Source organism: Fukomys damarensis, unplaced genomic scaffold (genome assembly GCF_012274545.1).
Source record: "Fukomys damarensis isolate Sample0158 unplaced genomic scaffold, DMR_v1.0_HiC HiC_scaffold_4, whole genome shotgun sequence".
Taxonomy (NCBI): Eukaryota; Metazoa; Chordata; class Mammalia; order Rodentia; family Bathyergidae; genus Fukomys; species Fukomys damarensis.
The window spans coordinates 61,452,543-61,475,214 of NW_022900916.1; the positions used below are offsets into that span (position 1 = coordinate 61,452,543).

Consider the following 22,672-nt stretch of genomic DNA (forward strand, 5'->3'; position numbering starts at 1 on the left):
TTGTTTGGTACCTTCTGGCTCCTCTTTTATAGTCATTCATAAAATCTATACTATGTTATTTTGAATGTTATTCATCCTACTGTTCTGGAAAGCATATTTTTATATAATCAATATAAATAATATTGAGTACCCAACACTGGAAATTCCTCTCTGAAATGACAACTAAACGCTTTGGCTCACAAAGTTTAAACATGACAAAATCTCATAAATTTCTTCTCTATTAAAAATTGGTAAAAATATTGAAATGTAAATGCCTAACTAATATGAGCCTTAGGTCAAAGTAATAATAGAACAAATTATATTTTATGTATTCAATATATAAACATCCACATTTTATAATTGGAATGAAATATTACAAATTTCATGATCTACAATTTTTAGTTCTGCATTTGGAATTTCATAATACAGTACATATCTGACTTCATTTCTTTGATTTTGACTCCTGAATCAGGGACACTGTCTGAAATGCAATATTATTGTTCCTAAAATAAATGAGATTCACTTGATTAAGTACTTTCCATTGAGCAAATAAGCTGGAAACTTCTGTATTTGTCAGAAAGCTAATTTCCAGATGGACTATTCAAAATATTGCTTTGGCCAAACTCTTTAGAGAAAAACTAAAACCAGCTTCTGTTTTGCAAACAGTTGACCTCTAAAGTATTTGATTGATTCTCAATTGAAATTTTTGCTGAGTTGTCTTGAAAGTTTCTCGATTTTGTTTTGATTTTGTTCTGTGCACTGAAAGGTCCAAAAGGACTTCAAGCTTCTGCTTATTTACGTGATTTGAGGATAGGATGCCTGTGAGCATCTACTCTGTTAGGTTCTTATCCTTCCCAGATATCAGTATATTTCTAATACTTAAAACACACAGTTGCCAGCAACTCTAAGAGACAGTGATTTCCCAAATTAGATTCTCTGTAATATGCAAGGTAAGACGTTATTATTCCTGTCTAAAAACCAATGCAGATGTGGACACTGGACATTTTGAACACTTCCCTCTTAAGTCTTCAAGGACTGTGTTAAACATAGATATATGTTATTTACAAGTAGTACTTGTGTATCTGCTCAGGGTGACAGATCACAGATCTTACATACCAGGGATAAAGAGAAAAACATTGCTGTCGGAGAAGATACATGATTGTAGAATTCCTGCTGGAATTCCCTGAGTTCCAAATATTACCAAGGGTAGTTATTATAACTATCTTAAGGTGCAGTTAGGGCTTTCTTTATTTCAAACGCAGATATTGCAAAATTTGATTTTTTTTAGTTAATGTTGGAATAATAGTGCACATTAGGAAAGGCAAAAATGAAATGGAAGAGAGAATTTGTTATATTTTTTTTCTGTTATGAGGAATTTTAAAAGAAGTCAAAGAATATAAGAATCAACATGGGAAACGAGCAGTTTTCTACACTGACACTGAATGTGTTCTGCTTTGTGTTTTGGGGGAGTTTTTATGAGTATATTATGATTATTCTTCATTGACCACTGAGATTCATTTTCTCTTATAGTTTTCTAATTACTGTGTGAAATACATTTTTAACACCTAATCATCATCAGGGCAGTCTTGAGAGATGTAATTAGTCCATCAGATATCCTGTCTTAAATCTATTGCTAATTAGTACTAACCCATTTTTTTATTGCAAGCTCTTATTGGTATCATAGATGGTGCTTTAATTAAAGAGGATGGTTCTCACGGAAATGGCATTCCCATTGGTCTAAGTGTCTTCCTTTAATCTGTGACTTATTTTGTCTTGGGCATTATTGTCACATTTTAAAAATGTAATTCCAGTTACCTGAAACAGACTGAAAACAGAGCTCAGGAACTAGGAAGACACAGATCTCCCTTTCCCTCCTCCCTCCACAGCTTTCTTATTCTGAACTCCAAAGTTGCACCACAGGGAACATCCTTGTCATCAGTGGTGAAAAAAACACAGAACAAGATAGTTCAGTTTATCTCTTCCTTTTTTTCCCTCTTGCTTCATTTTTTTTCTTCTTGCTTCATTTCTTAAGGAATGTTTTTAATTGCTTTTATTGGTACGTTCTAGGTGTACAGTACAGTTACATTCATCATTGGGGTCTTGTGCCTCTACATGACAGGTCTTGGTTCTCATTTTTTCCCTTTGTCCCTGCCCTCCCTTCACCCCCTCCTCCCCTCCCCATTTACAAACACTTTATTTCCATCTTTTCATTTTCTCAAATTGTTTAATTTTTAAAAATACAGTTACAGTTAGTTATTCCATTTCAGCTTACCCACTTTGGATAAATTCTCTTACTTTTCCACTGGAAGCTCCTTTTAGCTTCTGTCATTGAATGACTACCACTACCAAAGGGAGGCAAGGAAATACAGGAGATGTCATTGGAATGTGGGTCAGATATTGGGAAAATCTGCATAGAAATTACCTCTGGATCTAAGTTACCAGAAGGCCTCAGATACACAGTGAAATAATTGAGTTTAGGTAATGTGTGCTTCTCAGCATTCCCAAACCAAATCAAATTAATTGAGATTTCATTTTTGGGCTTCCTAATTAAGTTTGTTTCATATGTCTTAATTACAATGTCTTAATTTTTAGAAAGTGAATTGGCAAGGTGAACCACATACAAGGATGAAGCTTTCTTTACGAAAAGAGCATCTTCACTTGAAAAGCCAAGTTTCCATATTGAAATTGATTTGACACTATCATTTTAGATAAATGTTCCTCAGATCACCACTTAAAATGTCAGCTTGTTTGGGTGATGTGGGAAACAATTGCCATAATGGAAACTGTTTGCATCACCACGGCTGGCATTCAGAGATCCAGTGGCTGGCTGGCCCTGATGTCATTAATCTCGCTTAATCTCTGTTTTTCAGGGTAAACCAGCTAATTTTACAGAACCTTTTGAACTGCTTGCACAGCCACACAAAAGTGAGAATTTCCAAGTCACTTAAATTTCCAGGAAATAGGTCCTTAAATGATTTAATAATAAAGCAAAGTTTGTAGTGATTTAATCACATATGATAGTACTTCTTCTTTTTACTTATAAATATGAGCTCCTAAAGCTGGAAACGCAGGGGCAAACTGGTCCCTTGTGAAGATTCTGATGAAATATCCTTGTACAGAGTCCTATAAATGGCTAAAGAGCTGGGAGATGTGCACATTAAGGAAATTCTTAAGGGCCCTTCTGCTGGAGCGCTCTCTGCCATACGTAAAGACGCATAAGAGCAAGTATTGCATCAAACTCAGTAACTATTCAGTGAGTGCATTTATAAATATAGTAAATGCTCTGCCTTACTACAGCCCACCTCCGTTTCACAAGCCCAAATGTAGAAGACAGATGCCCAGTGCATAGCAAGGCTATAGGAGACAGGAAGTTGAGGAATTCCAGACAGGCTTACGGCTAGTACCCATTGCTTCAACATACCTGTAGTCATCAATTGCTCTGCTTGGTGGATGTTTCAGTATTAATGGTTGTTAAATATTTTCAATAGTACCCTAGGATGTCCCTTTTTAATATCATGTATCCAGGTCTAAGCACCTGCTATCCTAAAATGGGCTTGAAATCAGAACTGAACAAAATTCCTGAAAAGGATTTAAAGAAATCCATCTCGGCAAAAGGGAGAACTTGGTCACAGTTATTCCTACCTGATCCAGACCAAGCCTTTAGAGGCTTCTCAGCAGAATATTATTGAAACAAACTATTTGATGGCAAGCAGGATACTCATTTAGAACATATATTAGGTTGATATCTATTATAAAGGTTTAACCAAAGCCCTTTCACTAACTTTCTAACAGATTCGAGGGCAATTATTTTAGCCAGTTTTCATTAGTTCATCTTTGCATTGATAGATCTCCTCCTGTTCTGCGGTCTAAGAAAGCAGATGGGCCCTGTAATAGTATGTGTATAAGGCCACAACGATTTGCTGTATGAAGACTAAACCTTCCTTTCTCCATTTTAAAGTCCAGTTGGAATTTGATGTGTGTTTGTGGCATTGCATTCTACATTGATATCTTTAATTTGACTTAAAAGTTTTTACTTGTGTCAGCAAATATAGTGCTACTCAGGAAGTCTCCTGTGTAAGAAAAAAGAAGACGCTTTTCACATGTCAGTATTTATGAAGATGAACTTTCAAAACAAACAAACAAAAAACAATGAATTCTACTAAGTCTGCAATGCTTTCCTCTTACTTGAAGAGAATGACCAGGTTTCATGCATGTGAACCAGTAGAAGCCAATTATTAGATAAGCTTGATGTTCATTCCTTGCATACTGATGGCATATCTTTTTTATAATTATGATTCCAAACTTCAGCTGAATTAAATGAATTTTTTGAAAGGCCCATTTTTACAGCACTTTTTAGAACTTCTAATACACTAACATTCATATGATTTCCACAGAATGTGGTATTCCACATCTCTCAAACTTTGCACCAGTAAACTCCTTCCTTTCTTTGTTATTAAATGAGAGACCATATTTGGGAGAGCACAACGTGGAAAGTACTGTTTTCATTCATTTTCTATTAAAGGATCAAAGAACTCAACATTTATCTATAAATTGATATCCTGTATCTGTTTGCCAAATGTGCTTTTTGTGTTTTATTGAAATTCAATTCGGACTGTGTTTGAAGTGAGAAGTATCTTTAATCAAGGTCAGTTGCCTGATTTTAAAGGTGCAGTAACATGAAGAAGAGTAGTATGATGATTCTGAGATTGTTTCAAGATTAGAAGATGGATCCCTTGTTCCTTAGCCCACTGTTTTTTCCACTGAACCACATTGACTTCCCTCCCAAAAACTTCTACAGCTGATATCAATAGAAGAGCTTATCAAGGGACCATGAACATGCTAATTATAATCAGGTACCTTTCAGGTTCTGTGACAGAAGACGACTCTGACAATTCAAATTACACTTATCCAAAACTGTTTCTTCATTTCTTTTTATATGACAATATATGTGTCATGGTTAGCAACATTAATTTTAGGGATCTGAGGTGTAGTTCAGTGATAGAGCACTTGCCTAGTAAGGCTCTGGATTTGACACCCAGCACTACCAAAAATAATGGAAAGAAAAGAAAAGAAAAAAGAACATGAACTTTGAGGTCATTCCACTTAGAGTTCCTTCAGGATACTCAATGATTCCTGCATTTTTTGCTTATGCTGACCCTATAGATTGTTCGTCCCCAATATTGAAATGCACATATTGGAGTTTAGGTTTACCTTGTGATAGAATTGAAACACATATGACTAATGCATGTGAGTTTGTTTTTGTTTGTTTGTTTGGTTGGTTGGTCTGGGGTTTTTGAGACAGGATCTCACTATGTAGTTGAGACTGACCTGGAACTCACTATGTAGCCCAGGCTGGTCTCAAACTCACAGCGATCCTCCTGCCTCAGCCTCCCAAGTGCTGGGATTACAGGTATGTGCTACCACGCCCGGCTGCATGTGCATTTTTAATTAAAGTAATTTGAACTAAATGATTTCTATCTCTCCTTTCCCTATCATGGCTGTTATTAAAGATTCAGTAGTAGGAAGTATATGAGGTTACAATATTATTTCCTCAAATTAGTTTTTAGTCATACTTTATTTATCCATGAATAATATCCATTTGAGCCATGGCACCCTCTTGAACTACATGTGATTCTGAGCCATTTTTCTAAGAGCTCATCGATAAATGTTGTCTAGACAACTGCTTGGGAGCAGCGTGTTTGTTTCACTCAGTAAATATTTATTGCTCTGTTGCTCTGCACAAGACACTATTGAATCTTGTATTAACCATTCTCTAAAATAGGTTATAGTAGCCAAAATCAAAGTAAAATCTAATTAGATGTGGAAACTTCTATTAAACCAGTATACAGTGGTACCTCACTTCAGAACACTTTTGTCTGTGAACAACTTGGTTTATGAATATTTATATATATATAAATATATAATATTATATATACATAAATATATATATACATATATATATGGCACTGCTTTAACAGAAAATCTGTGGCTATCGTAGATCATTGAGAAAGACAGTTTTATTTCCTTCAATGTATCTTTTTTATTTTGTTTCGCCTGTCATCTGAATTTTTCCTCTAATGTAGTGTGCCCTCGTGTTTACCAAGAATAGTCCCATTGCAGAAGGTACCAGTTTTCTTACCAAATGGAGTTGGAGGCTGGATTTAGGCAAACATTTTAAACTCATAATGATAAGCAATAGACTCTGTTTTGTTTAACCACATCACTATCTGATACATTAGCCCCTACAGTCATGAAGGACGATTTTTAAATTGTAATCAAGTTATCCAAACAGGAGCTATTGCTAAAGCAACAAACAAGCCTACCCTTGGTTTCACAAAATTCATTTACCTGCTCAGACTATAGAAACATAATAAATAGAGTTGTCTTAGAAAAAATGACAAGTCTTAAACGAGAAACATAATTCTAGACCTTGAGTGGCAAAAACTCACAGCTGCTTTTACATATCAAACAATGCTTACTTCTTCCTGAGATGTAGTGTCTGCTGTACTCCTTATTTCTCAGCTAAGACATTGGAGTAGAGCTCTTCAACAAATATACTCTGAAAGGGCAGTGGCCTCTGAGATGCCTGTTAGTAGTTTTGGGCTTTGTACCAAGAGTAGAGAATGTTTAAAACTTCAAAAATTCCTCTTTTGTTACATGGAGAAGAAAGACATTTTTTAAGTAAAAGGCCAGCTCGTTCTCATAACTTGGAAGATTAATTGACTGAAGTGGGTTACAAATTACACTGAGCTAAAAAAGCATTTTCCAAAGTATATTCTATAGATGAGCTATTCATTGTTACCATACAAACAAAAAAAAATGTTTCATAGTCAAATAGGTTTGGGAATGAAAAGTTAAGATCAAGTGGATACCTTTAGAACAGAAAATTAGATTCTTTATTCAGAGTGCTAATGTCTGTTGTAAATTTCTAAAAGGATTATAGGAAAATCTTAAATTCCTAAATTTATTTGGTATGGAACCCTTATTTTACACTGTTTCTCTCAGGATTACGACTCTTCTATGGAACACACTTTTGGAGATGCTGACCTGTAAGAATAGCCACATTATTTTCAGAAAACTGACATTTCATACTCTTTTCATAACAAATAAATAAAAATAATGTAACTTCATTCTTCGAGGAAGTTTATTCCCTTGAAATGAAGATAATTCTATTCAACATTCTTGTTAAATTAGTGAATTGAATTCTATTATTTACAGTAGGAATGGTTTCCACCGATCAACTCACCTTTGCAACCGAGATCAAATTCCCCAAAGATGGGAGTAATGGCGAGTACCCATTTGTGGGTACAGAGAAATGCAGATTCTCTTGCCCCACCAGTAATTAGACAATGTCAAGGGACAATGGTTTCTTCATTTCTGTGTTTTAAATTGGGTTCCACAATCAGATTTTTAGGTTCCATGTTGGCTTGGGTTTTTTTAAGAACTCCACCAGAGCTTTTGTGTAGGAAAAAAAGTGGTTGAAAAATATGCTAGAAACCGAGTTATATTGCCTCACTCACTAGACTGCTGAAACATACATAGGGGAACAGTGCTCTGCACATGGGAATGTGCTCACTGAGAGGAGGGTAGGAATAAGTAGTCATCCTACAGGCAGCAAACTGCAATAGAGGTGAAGTCCTTCGCCCAGATTAAAGAAATAAAAGCAGAAGCAGAAGTTGTAATTTCTTGGGCTCTCCTTAATTTGGAAGTCAGCTTCTCCCCAGGCTTAGGTCTTACATTTGAACTTTCATGTCTATAAGAAATCTGGAGTTGAGTATTTCTTTCAAAAATTAATTATCCTCTCTGGTGTGAATAAACTGTAATAGTACATAAGATCCTAATGAGATAACTGACATTGTGAAATGGGAAGAAAATGTCTAAAGGTGTAGGGAAGGTGGGAAGGGTAGGGGAAGGGTACTAAGGGAAAAGAAAAAATGTGAGAAAGTGAAAAGATGGAAATAAAGTATTTGTAAATGGGGAGAGGAGGAGGAGGTGAAGGGAGGGCAGGGACAAGGGGAAAAAATGAGAACCAAGACCTGTCATGTAGAGGTACAAGATCCCAACAATGAATGTAACTGTACCGTATCCCTAAAATGTACCAATAAACTCAATGAAAAAAATTAATTATCATCATTTTTAATTGCATTTATGGAATTCAGTGTGATAATGCAGTCCATGTATAAAATTATAATAATCCAATCAGGAAAATGAGTACTTCTATAACCTTACAAATTTTAAAAATTGTATTAATATATAATAATTCTAAATATTTATGAGGTAAAGTGTGGTATTTCAATACATGTGTGCACTGTGCATTTGAATAGGTTCTCAAAATCAGATAAGCTTTTTAGTGTGTATATAAAGGAATAGATATGCGTGGTATGTGTACAAAATACCGAAAGGATGTCTGAGGTAAAAAAAAAAAAAATTCAAAGCACTCAAAACCTACTTTTCAAACCTAGTTTCCACTTCTTTTTTTTTTTTTTTTTTTTGGAACTGGGGATTGAACTCAAGGCAGGTGGCAGAACCACTGAGCCAAATCCCCAGTAAACAGTTTCCACTTCTGAAAGTCTTTATGCACCAGCTAAGTTGAACTACTGTTTTCCACAGTGGTTGCACTAGTCTGCATTCCTACCAACAGTGGAGAAAGTTTTCTTTTCTCCCACAGCCCCACCAGCACTTGTTACTGGTTGATTTCATGATAGCAGCCATGCTTTCTGGATTGAGGCAGAATCTCAGTGTCGTTGTTTTCATTTGCATCTCTTGAAGGACCAGTGATGTTGAACATTTTTTCATGTTTATTTGTTGTTTCTACCTCTTTGATAAATGTCTGTTCAGATGCCTATTTTGGGATTGGGTCTTTAAATTTGGGAGGTCTGATTTTTTTTTAAGTTCTTTTTATATTCTAGATAGTAGACCTTTGAGGAATAGCTGGTACAAATGTTTTCACATATTTTGGGTTGTCTCTTCACTCTGTTGGTGGTTTCTGTTACTGTGCAGAAGCTTTTTAGTAAGATGAAATCCCAGTTGTTGATTCTTTCTGCTAGTTCACATGCAACTGAAGTTTCATTCATGAAATCTTTTTCTGCGCCAATATCTTCAGGAGTTTTACCTAACCTCTCTTCCGGCTGGTTTAGCATTTCTCTTTTAGTATTTATCTTTGATCTATTGCAATTTCAGTTTAGTGCATGTTGAGAGATATAGGTCTTAGTTTTAATCTTTGGCAAATTGAAATCCACTTTTTCCAGCACCATTTATGAAGAGGCTACCTTTCCTCCAGTGAGAGTTTTGAGCTCCTTTTACAAAGATGAGGTGGTTCAGTATGCTGGAGCTCTTTCTGCATATTCTCATCTGTTTTATGGATGCTCGGGTCTATTTCTTTGCCAGCACCATGCTGTTTTTATCACAGTAACTTTATACTGTAGTTTCAAGTTGGGAATTGTGATACCCACTAGGTATAGCGATGCCTCAAAAAATTAGGATGAGAGGCCCCATTTGACCCAGCTATTCTCCTGATGGGTGTCTTCTCAAAAGAATTAAAAGAATCATACCACAGCAATATATGTGCACTCATGTTTATAGCAGCACAGTTTGTAATATTTAAAACCTGGAAACAGCCCAGTTACCCATCAACTGGTGACTGGATAAAGATGTTTTTTTTTTTTTAAATAAAATGAAGTACTACTCAGCCATAAAGAATGAGAAACTGGACACATGTATAGCTAAATGGACAGTGGTTCCGCTGCCTGCTTTGCCAGTGCAAGGTCCCACGTTCCATCCCCAGTACCAAAAAAAGAAAAAGTCATTTATAGCTAAATGGATGCACAGTGAGGCCGTATTCTTCAGTGAAATAAATAGGATGCACATATGTAAAAACCAAATAGTTTCTCTGGTGTGAAAAACTGAAGTGTAAATAAGGATCAAAATGTATAATAGATAATATGAAATAGGAATATAAGACCCAAAGGGACGAGGGAAGTGGGAGGGGTAGGGGAAAGGAAAGAAGGGAAAGGAATAAATATGAGAAAAGGAAAAACCAGAAACAAAGTCTTTGTAAATAGGGAAGGGTGGGGAGGTGCAAGGGAGGGCTGGGCAACGGGGAAAAAACTAAGAACCAAGATACATCATGTAAAGGTACAAATTCCCAATGATGAGTGCCATTATAGTATAGACCTAAAAATGTACCAATAAACTTAATGAATTAAATAAATACATAAGTAAATTGAACCATTATGTTTATTATTAATTAGTTCATCGATATTTTTCCTATCTCTATTCCTTGTTTTTAATCTGCTTATCTTGTTTTATTTGCTTAGGAGGTCTTAGGTTTTCAAAATCACATTCAATTTTCAAATTATATCTCAGAATATTAACTCTGCCCTGGTCCTCCCAATCAGAAATTATCTGTCTCATTATGAGATTTTATTTTTACAACATTAATCAACTTTTAACCTAGCCTGGATTTTAGTTTTTTTGGTACATTTTATGTTATTCAGACCTACACTCCCCTCCCACAGCTGCTCAGCTTCTTATAATGGGACCATCGCTCATCCCAGCTCACACACATCTGATCCCTGAGGTGCCCTGGTGGGCAGTGTACGTATGTTTTGGTTTGATTTAACAAGTGGACTTGAAATTCATCAGAGGCAGAGATTAATGACCAGCACGTAAGATGACATTTCAAAATTATACTTTACATCCTCCATTGACTGTTGTGCCACTGCATACTGAACACAGTTTACTCTTTGGCAGGGGGACAGAACATTAGGACACATTGTAGATAACTAGCAGATGATTTAAAAATCTGCTAGTGCGGTAAGAGGTGATCATGCCACTCCACATGTGAGATCGTAACCATTCAACCCTAGGTGAAATAAAGATCCTACTGATGAACAGTAATATATATATTTAAAACTTCACCTCTTTCCTTTATTCTTTCCTCATGTGCTATGATCTGCAGAGCCATAGAAAAACACTTGATTTTTACGACAAGGCAGCCATTCAGACTATTGTGCTCTTGTCGTGAATGGTGAGCCGTTAGGTGCCATACTCTGTCCTCCCCGTGGGAGAAACTCACTCTTGATAGCAACTGGAAGCTTGAAGAAATATTTAGAGGAAAAAATGCTTGAGGCATTAAATAAAATACTTTTAATGTTGACCTTCGATTCCCTGTAAGGTGTAATATTAGTCCTGCACAAACCACAAATTTCATTCTGTTCGTGTTCGTTGAAGTGGCTTCCTTGTGGATATCTGTGTTGCAGTTTTCAGCAGTTCTCCGGATGATATGCTGTTGAAGTCAGCATGGATGGATGGCTCTTCATTTCTCAGAATTTCTTTATTTCAGTCCTGACATGAAAAGGCAGCTCCAGAATTGTTTAATGGGCAGTGACCTGGTTGACAGGAGGGACAACAGACTGTCCAGCTAAAATTGTATCACAAATACCATTTTTACTTACATGTATCTTGTTTAGGGACATTGATCCTCTTCAAGTCAAAAACAATGAAAAGCAGAAGATACGCTGATATTAGGAATGTACTCATTTAAGTATTTGTGTCTTTTGTGTCTTTCTAGGATCAAGATGAAATTTCAAAAACCCAAAATGAAGTTCATTTTCACGCGTCGATGCTTAGCAATCTTCTTTCTCCTCTGTGTAAGTAGCAGTTCTTCTGTGTTATTTGAGACCGCTCTACAGACAGGAATGTTTGAGTGTGAGTGACTGAGTTGGCATCTGCAAGAGTAGGCACTATTCTCCATAAGCCAAAACTAAGTTCCTTAAAACCATAATTTCTCTTAATGTTTAATGTCCCTTCTGAACTCTCACTGGTGTAGTGATCTACCCAGAAATTTGAGTTTGGCTTTCCTACAAAAATTGAGTCTTCACTTGAGATATCTATCTCTCTCTTACCCTTGAAAATTAGCATAGAAGTTTAGTGATGTTGTTGGATAAATTTTTTGTGTGTTTGCCATAGAGATTTGAAATCATTTCTGGGGAGCTTTAGCACTTTTTAAATATCCAAACTTTATAAGTCTGATTATTTCAAACATATTACTCATCAAACACAAAATCTTCATTGCCATTCCATAATTTACTCTTTAACCTTTTAAATCATGTTCAATTTATATTGTTTCACAGCGTTTTGTTCCTAAGGGACCTAGTTAGTTAAAAGCGTTGTCATCTTAGCAGACACTATCAATGACTATGTATCTGTGTCAGCGTTGTTAAGCCACCCTCACATCACCCCCAGTAACACACAAAAAGAAGACGCATACATTTAACCTAAATCAGTTTGGGGTCATCTTGAATTTTGTCCTTTCTTGGATATCAGTTTAACACTTGCCTTTCAATTGTGGTTGAAAGTAAAGATCATTCCGTGTCTCATACTTTCATACTAATCCACCAAAACTTGCATAGAGTTCCCAAATTTCCACTGTTTATTAACATGGAGTTACAGGCTTACAAGTTACCAATACTGTTTCTCTTTACATTATTCAAGAAAAAATATTACTAGTGTTCCATAAATGTTAATATAATCTGTCAAAGGAACTTTTATTTTGTGAAATTATATGTCAGATAAGTGTTTTATAGGAATGATTATTGATGCAATCCTTTTTCTTGTTTTGTTTTGCTTTGTTTTTGAGACAGGGTCTCACTATGTAGTTGAGACTGACTTGGAACTCACTGTGTAGCCCAGGCTGGTCTTGAACTCACAGTGATCCTCCTGCCTCAAGCTCCTGAGGGCTGGGACTATAGGCGTCTGCCACCTTGCCTGGTTAATGCAACCCTTTGCACCTCTTTCAATAATAAAAAGTCTTTTATTACGCCAGACCAACATATTATTGTAAATATTTCTTTAGTGGTATTACAATATAATTTTCTAAAAGTAACCCAGTATTTGGAAGCAGGTTATTTAATGTCATTATAAACCCAATAAAAATGCTTAAACAAAAATATTATAGGAACTAATAATTTATGGCTAATGTATAGCAGTATTTCTGCATCTGGAGAATATCACATAAGGCTTGGACATTTATAGACAAAATAAATTATTAGTTTTGAATTTGAAAGGTTTTATATAAGCATAGACTCATATGTTCACTTAAACCTTTCAAATTCAAAAGTAATCCTTAACATAGAATCTCCTCAAAGTATCCTTTTTAAAAGAGTCACAAGCCTCACAGTTGCCCAGCTAGCTCAGTCGGTAGAGCACGAGACTCTTACAAGTTTCACAAGCCATGTTCCAATTCCTGTGTCAGTAAAATATGTAAGAATATCGGCCTTTCTTGCTGAACTGTGTTCTCCGTGGGAGCAGGATCCATGCTTGTTTTGTCCAGCACATGTCCCTAGCATGTAGCACAGTACTAAGTTCAACGAATACATCCTCACTGATTGAGAAAAGAGCCATATGTCAACAGAATTGCGTTCCATTACCTAGAGGGTTTGCGCATTTTATATCATTTTGATGGGTTTATTAATTTCTCTTCCTTCTCTCATAAATTCAAGAGACACCTGGGCTGGGGATTTAGCTAGCACAAGGTCCTGAGTTCAGTAGACGATACCAAAAAAAAAAAAAAAAGAAAGTAACAAATCTAAAAGTAATTAATTTTTTTTTAGTTTATTGGTACATTTTAGGTATACAGTACAGTTACATTCTTCATTGGGATCTTGTACCTTTACATGACAGGTCTTGGTTCTCATTTTTTCCCCTTGTCCCTGCCCTCCCTTCACCCAATTAAATATTTAAAGAGTAATGTCAACTTTATTTACAACAGGTGCCCGTTTCGTGTTATACCAATAACATTATAAAGGAAGAAGTCATCATCCTCTGTTCAGATGGCTTGTAGACACCTCTAAAATCCCCAAAAGAACTTACCTTCTTCCCCCTACTAAGGTTTTTCCTTTCCCCACATCTCCCCTTTCTCAGGAAACTACCATTTATTCCAGTGATAGCAGGCAACTCCCTGGGCTCTTTCACTGTTATTGCTCTCTGTTCCTTATTATCCGTATTTTAGTCGTCTGACACAGTGCTGAGATTTGCATTTTATTGTTTTGTTATGGAGCAGCCCATTCCAACTTCCTGGCTGCCCTCCCCAGATATAAGCTGCAGATATTTGCTGCCTGCAGCATGGGTGTTACTGAAATTCTCCTTCCACAACCTTCACTGATCAAGAATCCACAAACTATTTTTATCTTCCATGTTTTAATAATATTGGCTTTGGAACTGCAGATTTAGCTCAGTGACACTGCTCCTGCCTCACAAGCGCAAGGTCCTGAGTTCAATCCCCAGTGCTGAAAAAGCAAAACAAATAATATTAGCTTCATTTCATTGTTCATCTTCACAACACCTGCGAAGGATAAATGTCATTTGTACTATTCATACTTCACAAGTGAGGAAACATAAACTTGGAAGGATTTCTAAGCTATTCAACTGAACAGTACGAGATGTAACTTTGTATTTGATTTCCAAGCGCTGCATTTTGTCACTTCTTGACTCTGTGTCTTACCTACCCTCAGATACTTTCCTTCCGGCGGAGTAGTTCCACTGCAGGGTCTCCCAGGTCTTTCCCCGTCTTTGTGCGTTCCTTCCCCTCCATTCCAAAAGCCTCCCTCTCCTCTGCCTAACCAGACCCTCCACACACTCAAGGTCCAATTCAGTTCTGTCTTGTCTGTAGCCATCACAGAGTATTTTTATTCTGTATTCTCTCTCTACTCTGAATTTCAGTTGGATTTTGTATTTTCAAGCTCAGCATTAGTGAATGCCACCTCATGGGACATAAACAATGACATACATTTTGCTATGACTCTCCTTCAGTGTAGAGGTCAACTTCATAGGATGAGCTTGGATTTAGAGACTGGGGAATACAGAAGGAAACACAAAATTGCCATTGATACACTTGGGAAAACTTCAGTTTTGGAATAACGTAGAATAAGACCCAAAAACTATGTATTTCAATGAGTGTGACAGGAAAAAAAATAGTATTCTTAACTTCAGGAACAGGAAAGTTAGCACAGGGTGACGTTTGTAGGTCATCTAAAAAAATATTTTTAAAAAACATATGCAAAGCATGAGCATTAAAAAATCATAGATTCAAGCACCACTAAAAACATCAGTCACACCTACAAAAGAAATTGAACTCTGAAATAGAAACATAAGTTAGAAAGGACAGTATGATGGAAAGGAATCTTACACACACACACACACACACACACACACACACAGAGACACACCAGCTTCACAAACAGAGCTGTGATGGTGATGATGTATAACAGAAACTGAAAGTGTCAACTTGTGCCAGAAATACAAATGAGATAAATATTTAAGAACAACATTGATTTTTTACCGGCAAAAATGAATTACCCTGTGCAGATTATGTGCAAATGAAGCCAGTCTAAAGAGATCAAACTCAGTTATCAGAGGAAGAAAATACATTTTGTATCTTCTATGGAATAAATAGAGGAAATTTATGGCAATGCACACAGTCCCAGCATAATCAAAATTTATCTGAAAAAAAAATCCAATAAAGGAAACATATTTATTGCACCATGTCTGTTTTTAAATAATACCCATGATTTTTAAGAGTCCCCAAGAACGCAAAGCTAGCTTAATATTGAGGTTCTTTTTTTGAAATCAGGTTAGTTGCTTTACTTTTAAACTTTATGATGGTAAAAAAAACAGTTCTAGATGATAAAGAAATGTGCGAGTGTGCACGGGTGCTACCCATTTTTAATAGCTAATGGATATAAATGTGAAAATAAAATTTGTAGGTAGAATTTATATATGAAGTGTAAATATACTTATTACAGAGAAAAATTATTCTACATGGCGATCATGAATAAGTGTTGCTTTTAGAAGAAAAAAACGTTTTGAGCTTTTTTATTACCTCATTTGTTTATGCATTCACCCACACCTATTCTCTGTAACTGATTTTTCTTTTTGATACAGAACCCAACTCCCACACTTCCTGTCTCTTCAAATCTCACCTATCCGGTCATGGAGCCTGAGCCGTACCTGTACGTCGTAGGACGGAAGAAGCTGATGGATGCGCAGTACAAGTGCTATGACCGAATGGAGCAGTTGCCTCCTTATGAAGGAGAAGGTAAAGAGAAGCACGTGTGTGAAGCATCACTGAAAGCCTATTTTGTTCCATGGGTAAATACGAGTTGGAAATTTTCATGCGCCAGCCGTTTTCACAGCTGTCTTCGCACTGTGGCGTGTCTGTGTGTTTCACGCAGTAGATAGGTTTATATATTTTTTCTCAAGTTCATCTGACTTCATTTCGGCTAGCATCTGCCCTCGTCACAAAACTTAAAGGACACCTCGGCATTCGCAGCTGGCAAAAGGGAACAACATGGGGCTGAGCAAGGGAGAGGAAGACACAAACCACAGGAAGAGGAGGTGGGATGTGAAAGGCGGAGAATTGGCCTGAGATGAAACCCATAGAGCCTGTCTGGTTTAGGTTAATCAGGTTCTTTCGCTTCCAATTTGATAACTACTTCATTTCCCCCGCTGGAGAGTCAGAAAATGATACATCCTGGGCCAGCGATGGTGAGCCCTTTAGATCTTTCAGTGATGCAGACAGACCACTGTGGCACGGATGCCGTGGGTTCACCGCCACTGTCCTAGGCAAACATTATCACTTTCTGTAGAATGATCTATGTCACTTCCCAAATATACCTAGAGGTAAGCGTATTCGTTTAGCTGTAGAACTTACAAAAATGAAGACAAACTGATAGCTAAGCATTGAAACATCTATTTAAATTATTTTCTTTGACCCTTAAAATACTCCAGAAGGTTCAGTAAGACCTTATACACCCTTGCATTATCAGACAACCCAACCTGGTAAAGACATCAATGATTAAACATTAGACTCTGTTACTATATAGAGAAGTTTTAATTTTTAGTTCCTATTTTTAACACTTTCCTCTAAATAAAAAATCAAGTCTACTGAAAGACAGAGACGTGTTATTTTTCTGTCTGCCATAGTTTCACTGTAAAGGAAAAGAATGGAAACAAAGATTTTGTAGATAGGGAAGGGTGGAGGGTTGAACAGAGGGCAGGGGAATGGGGTAAAAATAAGAACCAAGATACATCATCTAAAGGTACCAGATCACAATGATGCATGTAGCTGTATTGTATACCTAAAATGTACCAACAAACTTAAAGGAAAAAAAAGGGAAAGAAAACAAGAATTGAAAGGCATTAGAGGCAAGATTACCCAAAAAGGGAAACCATTTCCTGAATCAAAGAAAAGAGAAACAAACTAAAAATACCCTCATATTTTCAGAGCCAAAATGAATGCAGCCTATTTCACTTAAATCTTAGCTACCTTGAAAGGATGAAGTTTTATGCTCTGATCTTTTTTTTTTTTCTAATTTGAGACCTGCTTCCAAAGCCTGAGTCTCATTCTTTTGAATAACTTTATAGATATATAATTTTCATGTTTTAGAGTAAATTTAATTTTTAAAAACAGCAAGAAATCTCTTGGAGCCAATGTTGACAAATATAAAAAGTGATCAAACTGAGCATTCTAATTGTTGTTGTTAATATCCATATCACAGGGGCAGGTTCCAGAATAAGGTATATATACTTACTTGTCTATGCACATTTAATTCCTGCTGAAGAGTCGAAAATTTTTGACAACTCTCAATTGTACCTTCATTGTCTTATTTAAACCTGGTCTCCAAAATACAATATTTGGTTGTGAGACTATCAAGGACAAATTCCAGGTAAAATTCAGTTGCCTCTTGTCAATTTCTGTACTTCATGGGCTATAAATAAATTGAGTGACTTAAAGAAAAAATTGTTAGCTGCAACACGCTGAAACTTTGGAAAATCTGTTCTTTGTGAATATTTCCATTCTTGAAATTTATTTCAAAAGTTTGAAGAATTGATTGGCATCATGAATTTTGTCAAGTAATACTTTCTTACTGAATTGCTTTTTAAATCCTCAATGCTGGTAATAATGGGAAATATAACACACCTGACAATGTCTGCAAGCCCCATTTATCTAAATCCAATTTCCTGGTTAGCTATTTTAAAGAAGGATAAAGTTTCAGGAAGTAAAACGCATCAGCATACTCAGAACCCTTTTGACTAACACCTAACATCGGCCTAGGATTTACGTGGCACACAATTAAGTAAAAGGAGAGAGTAAAATGCAGTCCTTGGAGCTACTTGTCTTGATAAGCTCAGCTTTGGAACCTCTTAACAAATAAAGCTAGAACCCTCCTTATCATCCAGTGATATAATTAGTTAACACATATGCTAAAGCTATTTCAAACTTTATTTTTGAGATAAGTGACTTTGGCTACACGTCAGATGTCTTGGGATCAGTCTTCCCCTTTTATGAAAATCACATAGAATATTAATTTCTTTCTAATGGCCAGGACCCTATTGCAACCGCACTTGGGACGGATGGATGTGCTGGGATGACACTCCAGCTGGAGTCCTCTCCGTTCAGCTCTGCCCGGATTATTTTCCAGACTTTGATCCAACAGGTAAAGAATTTTTTTCATTTTATATTTTTGTTATGATGGATCTGAAAATAAAATCAGATAGAAAATGTATCTATGTAGTTATACTACCGATTGTAGCATGTTCTGGTTTCCTTAATTGAAATATTACTCAGCTGTCACAGTAGTGAAGTTTATCCCCAGTTTTAGGTCATATTACCAGTTAGTTGTTTGTGTTGGTGATAAATTCTGGTTTATAAAGTTAGGTTTCCTAAACTAGTGGAAAGTTTTAAATATGGAGTTTTTATATTGTTTTCAGTTGGCACACGTTTTGTAACATGTAAATTCTTGATCTAGAGTTTGTATACACTGAGCTAGAATGACATGAACACTGGATATTTTAAATAACCTTAAAAATTATATGAAGCTGTCATGTTTAAGGAAAAATAAATAAGAAGACAGTAACCGTAAATAGCAAACCAGTTCTGGCAGCAAGGTATTAAATAAATTTAGTAAGTAAGACTAATTTCACAAAAATTGATTTTATCAATATCCAGCTCTGTCCTAGGGACAAGAATAACTGACAAATGTCTGTTAAGTAAATGAATAACATATAAGTTGCTTTAGTTATAAAACTCACATAGGAAGGTTTTTCACTGAATATCATCTTTTACTTTCAAAATATTTTCATATAGGGCCAGGGATTTGGCTCAGTGGCACCGGGCCTGCCTGGCAAGCACAAGGTTCAACCCCTGTTACCAAATTCATTTTATGTTCACAATATTCAGTACAAAACTTCAAGTTAATCCAAATCTCAGCCCTTACCTAACTCTCTCTAAATAATTTAAGCATAACAGTGTAGAAAACCATCTGAGGGCCGCTATTTATTAGTCTTCATACAAACCTATGCAAGTTTGAAAACTTTCAGAATTGTTAAGGGAGGAAACATGATTTCCTTGGACCTCCATCTTGTTACACTTGTGTATCTAGAAACCGGGTTGCGATGATCAAGCAGGATGAGGGTCTAGGGGTTAGGTTCCAAGGACCATGAACGATTAAAGTGCTGAGGTCACATGTCTTAGGGTGTCAGATATCCCAACAGGCTGTTGGTCTGGAACTGGAAGTGCTCTGGGGTTAGTGCTCAAAAACAATCCAGAAAAATGTAGATAGGGGTGTTATCCTTGATCAAGAGTAAACAGAGAGCTGGGGATTTAGCTCAGAGTTTCCGTCACCGACTGCCTCACAAGTGTAAATTCCTGAGTTTGATCCCCATACCCCCCCAAAAAAAGAGAGAGAGAGAGAAAAAACAGGGAGATGGGAGGTAAAATGTGATTGGGCAGGTAATAGTAGTAATTCGGTGAGTGATTCACCACTTGCCAAGAAGCTGGGGAAACTTGCTTTTTTCAATACTGAAGAATAAAATCACCCAAAGATTCTGACTTAATGGGTTTGGGATGCAGCTTGGATAGCAAGATTTTTAAAGTTCTGTTTGTAATTCAATGTAAGCCAAGAAGAAACTAGTAAACCTTGAGGAAAGTCCAGATAAGAAGGTGGCTCGGACCAGGGAAGCTCAAGCCAGTGCACTGAGCAGCTGTGCACCATATGGGACGTGGCAGATGAGGGGAGGGTGTCCCCAGAGGGTCGGAGGTGGTAGCAACTCAGGTCCCGGAACTGTGGATGCCAGGGCCAGAGGAGTTCTGCTCCAAAAAGCTAGATACAAAATCTGTGCCATTGAAAACGGGTATAAATCTTTATATCAAGGAGGCCCACTTGCTGCAGTTAAATGGATTAGCTGCAGACACAACAGCTAAGTCCCTCTGAAAGGGGGAGATTATTTTTTTCCCCAGGGTAGAGTGAGCCACAGCAGCAGAGGATGTGTAGGTGGCTCTGGGATCTCAGTTTGCTCCCAGAAGTGTGTGCACCCTTGGGACTCTGTTTGGAAGTCTCTTTCTGTGCTTCCTTCAAGGAAAGGCCTCGTTTGTCCCTGAAATTAACTTTCGACCAAAGTAAAGCTGGGATGGTTGAGGTAGGATTGCAAGGGACCTCTTTCAAAATCAGTGCAGGCTCAGTCACTTCTGGGCCTTTCCATTTTGATGGAAAAGTTGGGATGGGAAGAAAGGAAGAGTACTGAGACGTGCCCTGAGTCAGAGCAGCATTCCTGGAGGTTCTAACAGACTGCTGTGTGATGGTAGTCCTCTTCCGAGCCTGTATTGACTCTTCCCAGTCCGTGGTGCTTGATTTGACAACTACACTAGAGGCCCCTTGATTGGCTATTCTGCAGCTGAGACTGCTAGGCCGGCTTCAGAGGAGCAGAAGGCCAAAAACATAGCAGTGGGCTCTAAATATTGACCACAAGGTGAGATTTTGAATAGAGATTTCCAGGCATACATCCATTTTTTCAGCTAGGTTTTTAGATGAAGCCTCTCGGCTTAGGAATAAATTCACTTCAAAAGAAAAACATGTCTCAAAAGTGTCTATATTCAAGAGACATTGTTGTACCCAGATCGCGATATCCCCAAAGACCACCAAGGAGTGGAGTCCGATGTAATTACATGAGGAGTTTATTGCAGGCTCGAGCCCGGCAAACTCTAGCCTAGACCTCCAGTGGCACCGTCACAGCGGCTTCGAACTGAAGGCCCCGACCCATTTTCAAGACATGCTTACATAGGGCTGAGGATGGATACTATTTTTAACTTTCCATTACGAAGGGTTATTATTGGGACACTTAGGGGAAATACCTCATGTTCATGAGGGGAATTATCTCATACTCATGAGGAGCTCGGCGGGGGGCGCTCTATTTCTATTTTTAAGGAACACTTCATGTGATTACACAATTAGCCAACTCTCTATACTCAGCAAAGCCTATAATATCTCTAACTTATTCACTACGAGGCAACTATCAGGGAGGGGTTAAATTCACTCTTGGGTCAGAAGAAGAGGAACAGAAAAACAGGGAAGAGGTTGTTATAGCCCTTGCCCAGAAAACTTGGTCGTTATATTCTGAGCAAAGGTCAAAGAGGGAGACCACCTCGATCAGAAAACTTGATTCCTACAACATAATTCTTTTACGATTTCATTATTGACCTAAAAGCTACATGTTAATGATGTACCAAATATTATCACAAGATGTCAGATAAATAGTGGAATAAATAAGTAACAGTGTTGAAATTTAGAAAGATGTGACAGAAATAGGCCAGAGCATGAAACAAATCTAACAAGGAGGCAATCAAGGCCTTCCACTTGAGTGAAACACTCAAGATTAACAGCAGTTGATGATCAAAAAGTGCTTTAGCCTGATACCCTTTGGATCTTATGATATGAATAGATGGATAGTGTTTTATTTTGTTTAGTTTTGTTTTTCTGGTACCTTCACATTTATTTTTTTCCAGAGCCTTCATACTGAGCCTCAGTCTTACAGAGCACTAGGACTATAGTTGTGCCCCACCATGCCAAGATTGATGATGCTTTTTAAGAATGCTAATTCCTGGCCCCTTGCCAGGCCCACAGAATTTGATACTCTAGGGACAGAGCCTGAGAATCTGTTTGTAAATGGGAAAAGGCACTACCTGCTTCAAACGGCTCACATGAAGATAAAAATGACGCAGTGCATATTAAAACACTTTGTGTAATACATAATCCGTAGGGTCTCTATTGACTGATATTTATTATATTCAGGTTCTAAACTGACTAACACTTTGATATGGTTTTTTAGCTTTCACTTCTTAGCTTTCCTTTTGGATCTTTGAGATATTAATGTCATGACTCTGATGTTTCTTTAACAGAAAAGGTTACAAAGTACTGTGATGAAAAGGGGGTTTGGTTTAAACATCCTGAGAACAATCGAACCTGGTCCAACTATACCTTGTGCAATGCCTTTACTCCTGAGAAGCTGCAGGTGGGTTTCATTTCTGATTTCAATATTTGATAAAATGTCATTTTTATATGGAAGTAGATGCATAACTATAAAATATATGCTACCAAGAATCCACCAGGATTTTTTTTTTTATTGAGTTTATTGGTACATTTAGGGATACAGTACAGTTACATTCATTGTTGGGATCATGTACCTTTACATGGCAAGTCTTGATTCTCATTTTTTTCCCCTTACCTCTGCCCTCCCTTCACCCCCTCCTCCCCTCCCCATCTACAAACACTTTATTTTCATCTTTTCATTCTCTCACATTTTTTTCTTTTCCCTTTTTGTTCTTCCCCTACGTATCACACCTTCCCTACACCTTTAG

At 37.0% G+C, this 22,672-nt stretch overlaps 1 protein-coding gene across 1 annotated transcript in view; it reads left to right on the forward strand.

Annotated features, from left to right (window-relative positions):
* Calcr (calcitonin receptor) overlaps nt 1-22,672 on the forward strand; it is a 110,437-nt gene that overhangs the window by 53,360 nt on the left and 34,405 nt on the right. The window contains exons 3-6 of the mRNA XM_010603451.2: nt 11,552-11,630; nt 15,922-16,075; nt 18,366-18,476; nt 22,214-22,326. Coding sequence (XP_010601753.1) covers nt 11,559-11,630; nt 15,922-16,075; nt 18,366-18,476; nt 22,214-22,326 — 450 coding nt within the window. The 5' untranslated portion in view covers nt 11,552-11,558. The remainder of the gene's footprint in view (nt 1-11,551; nt 11,631-15,921; nt 16,076-18,365; nt 18,477-22,213; nt 22,327-22,672) is intronic.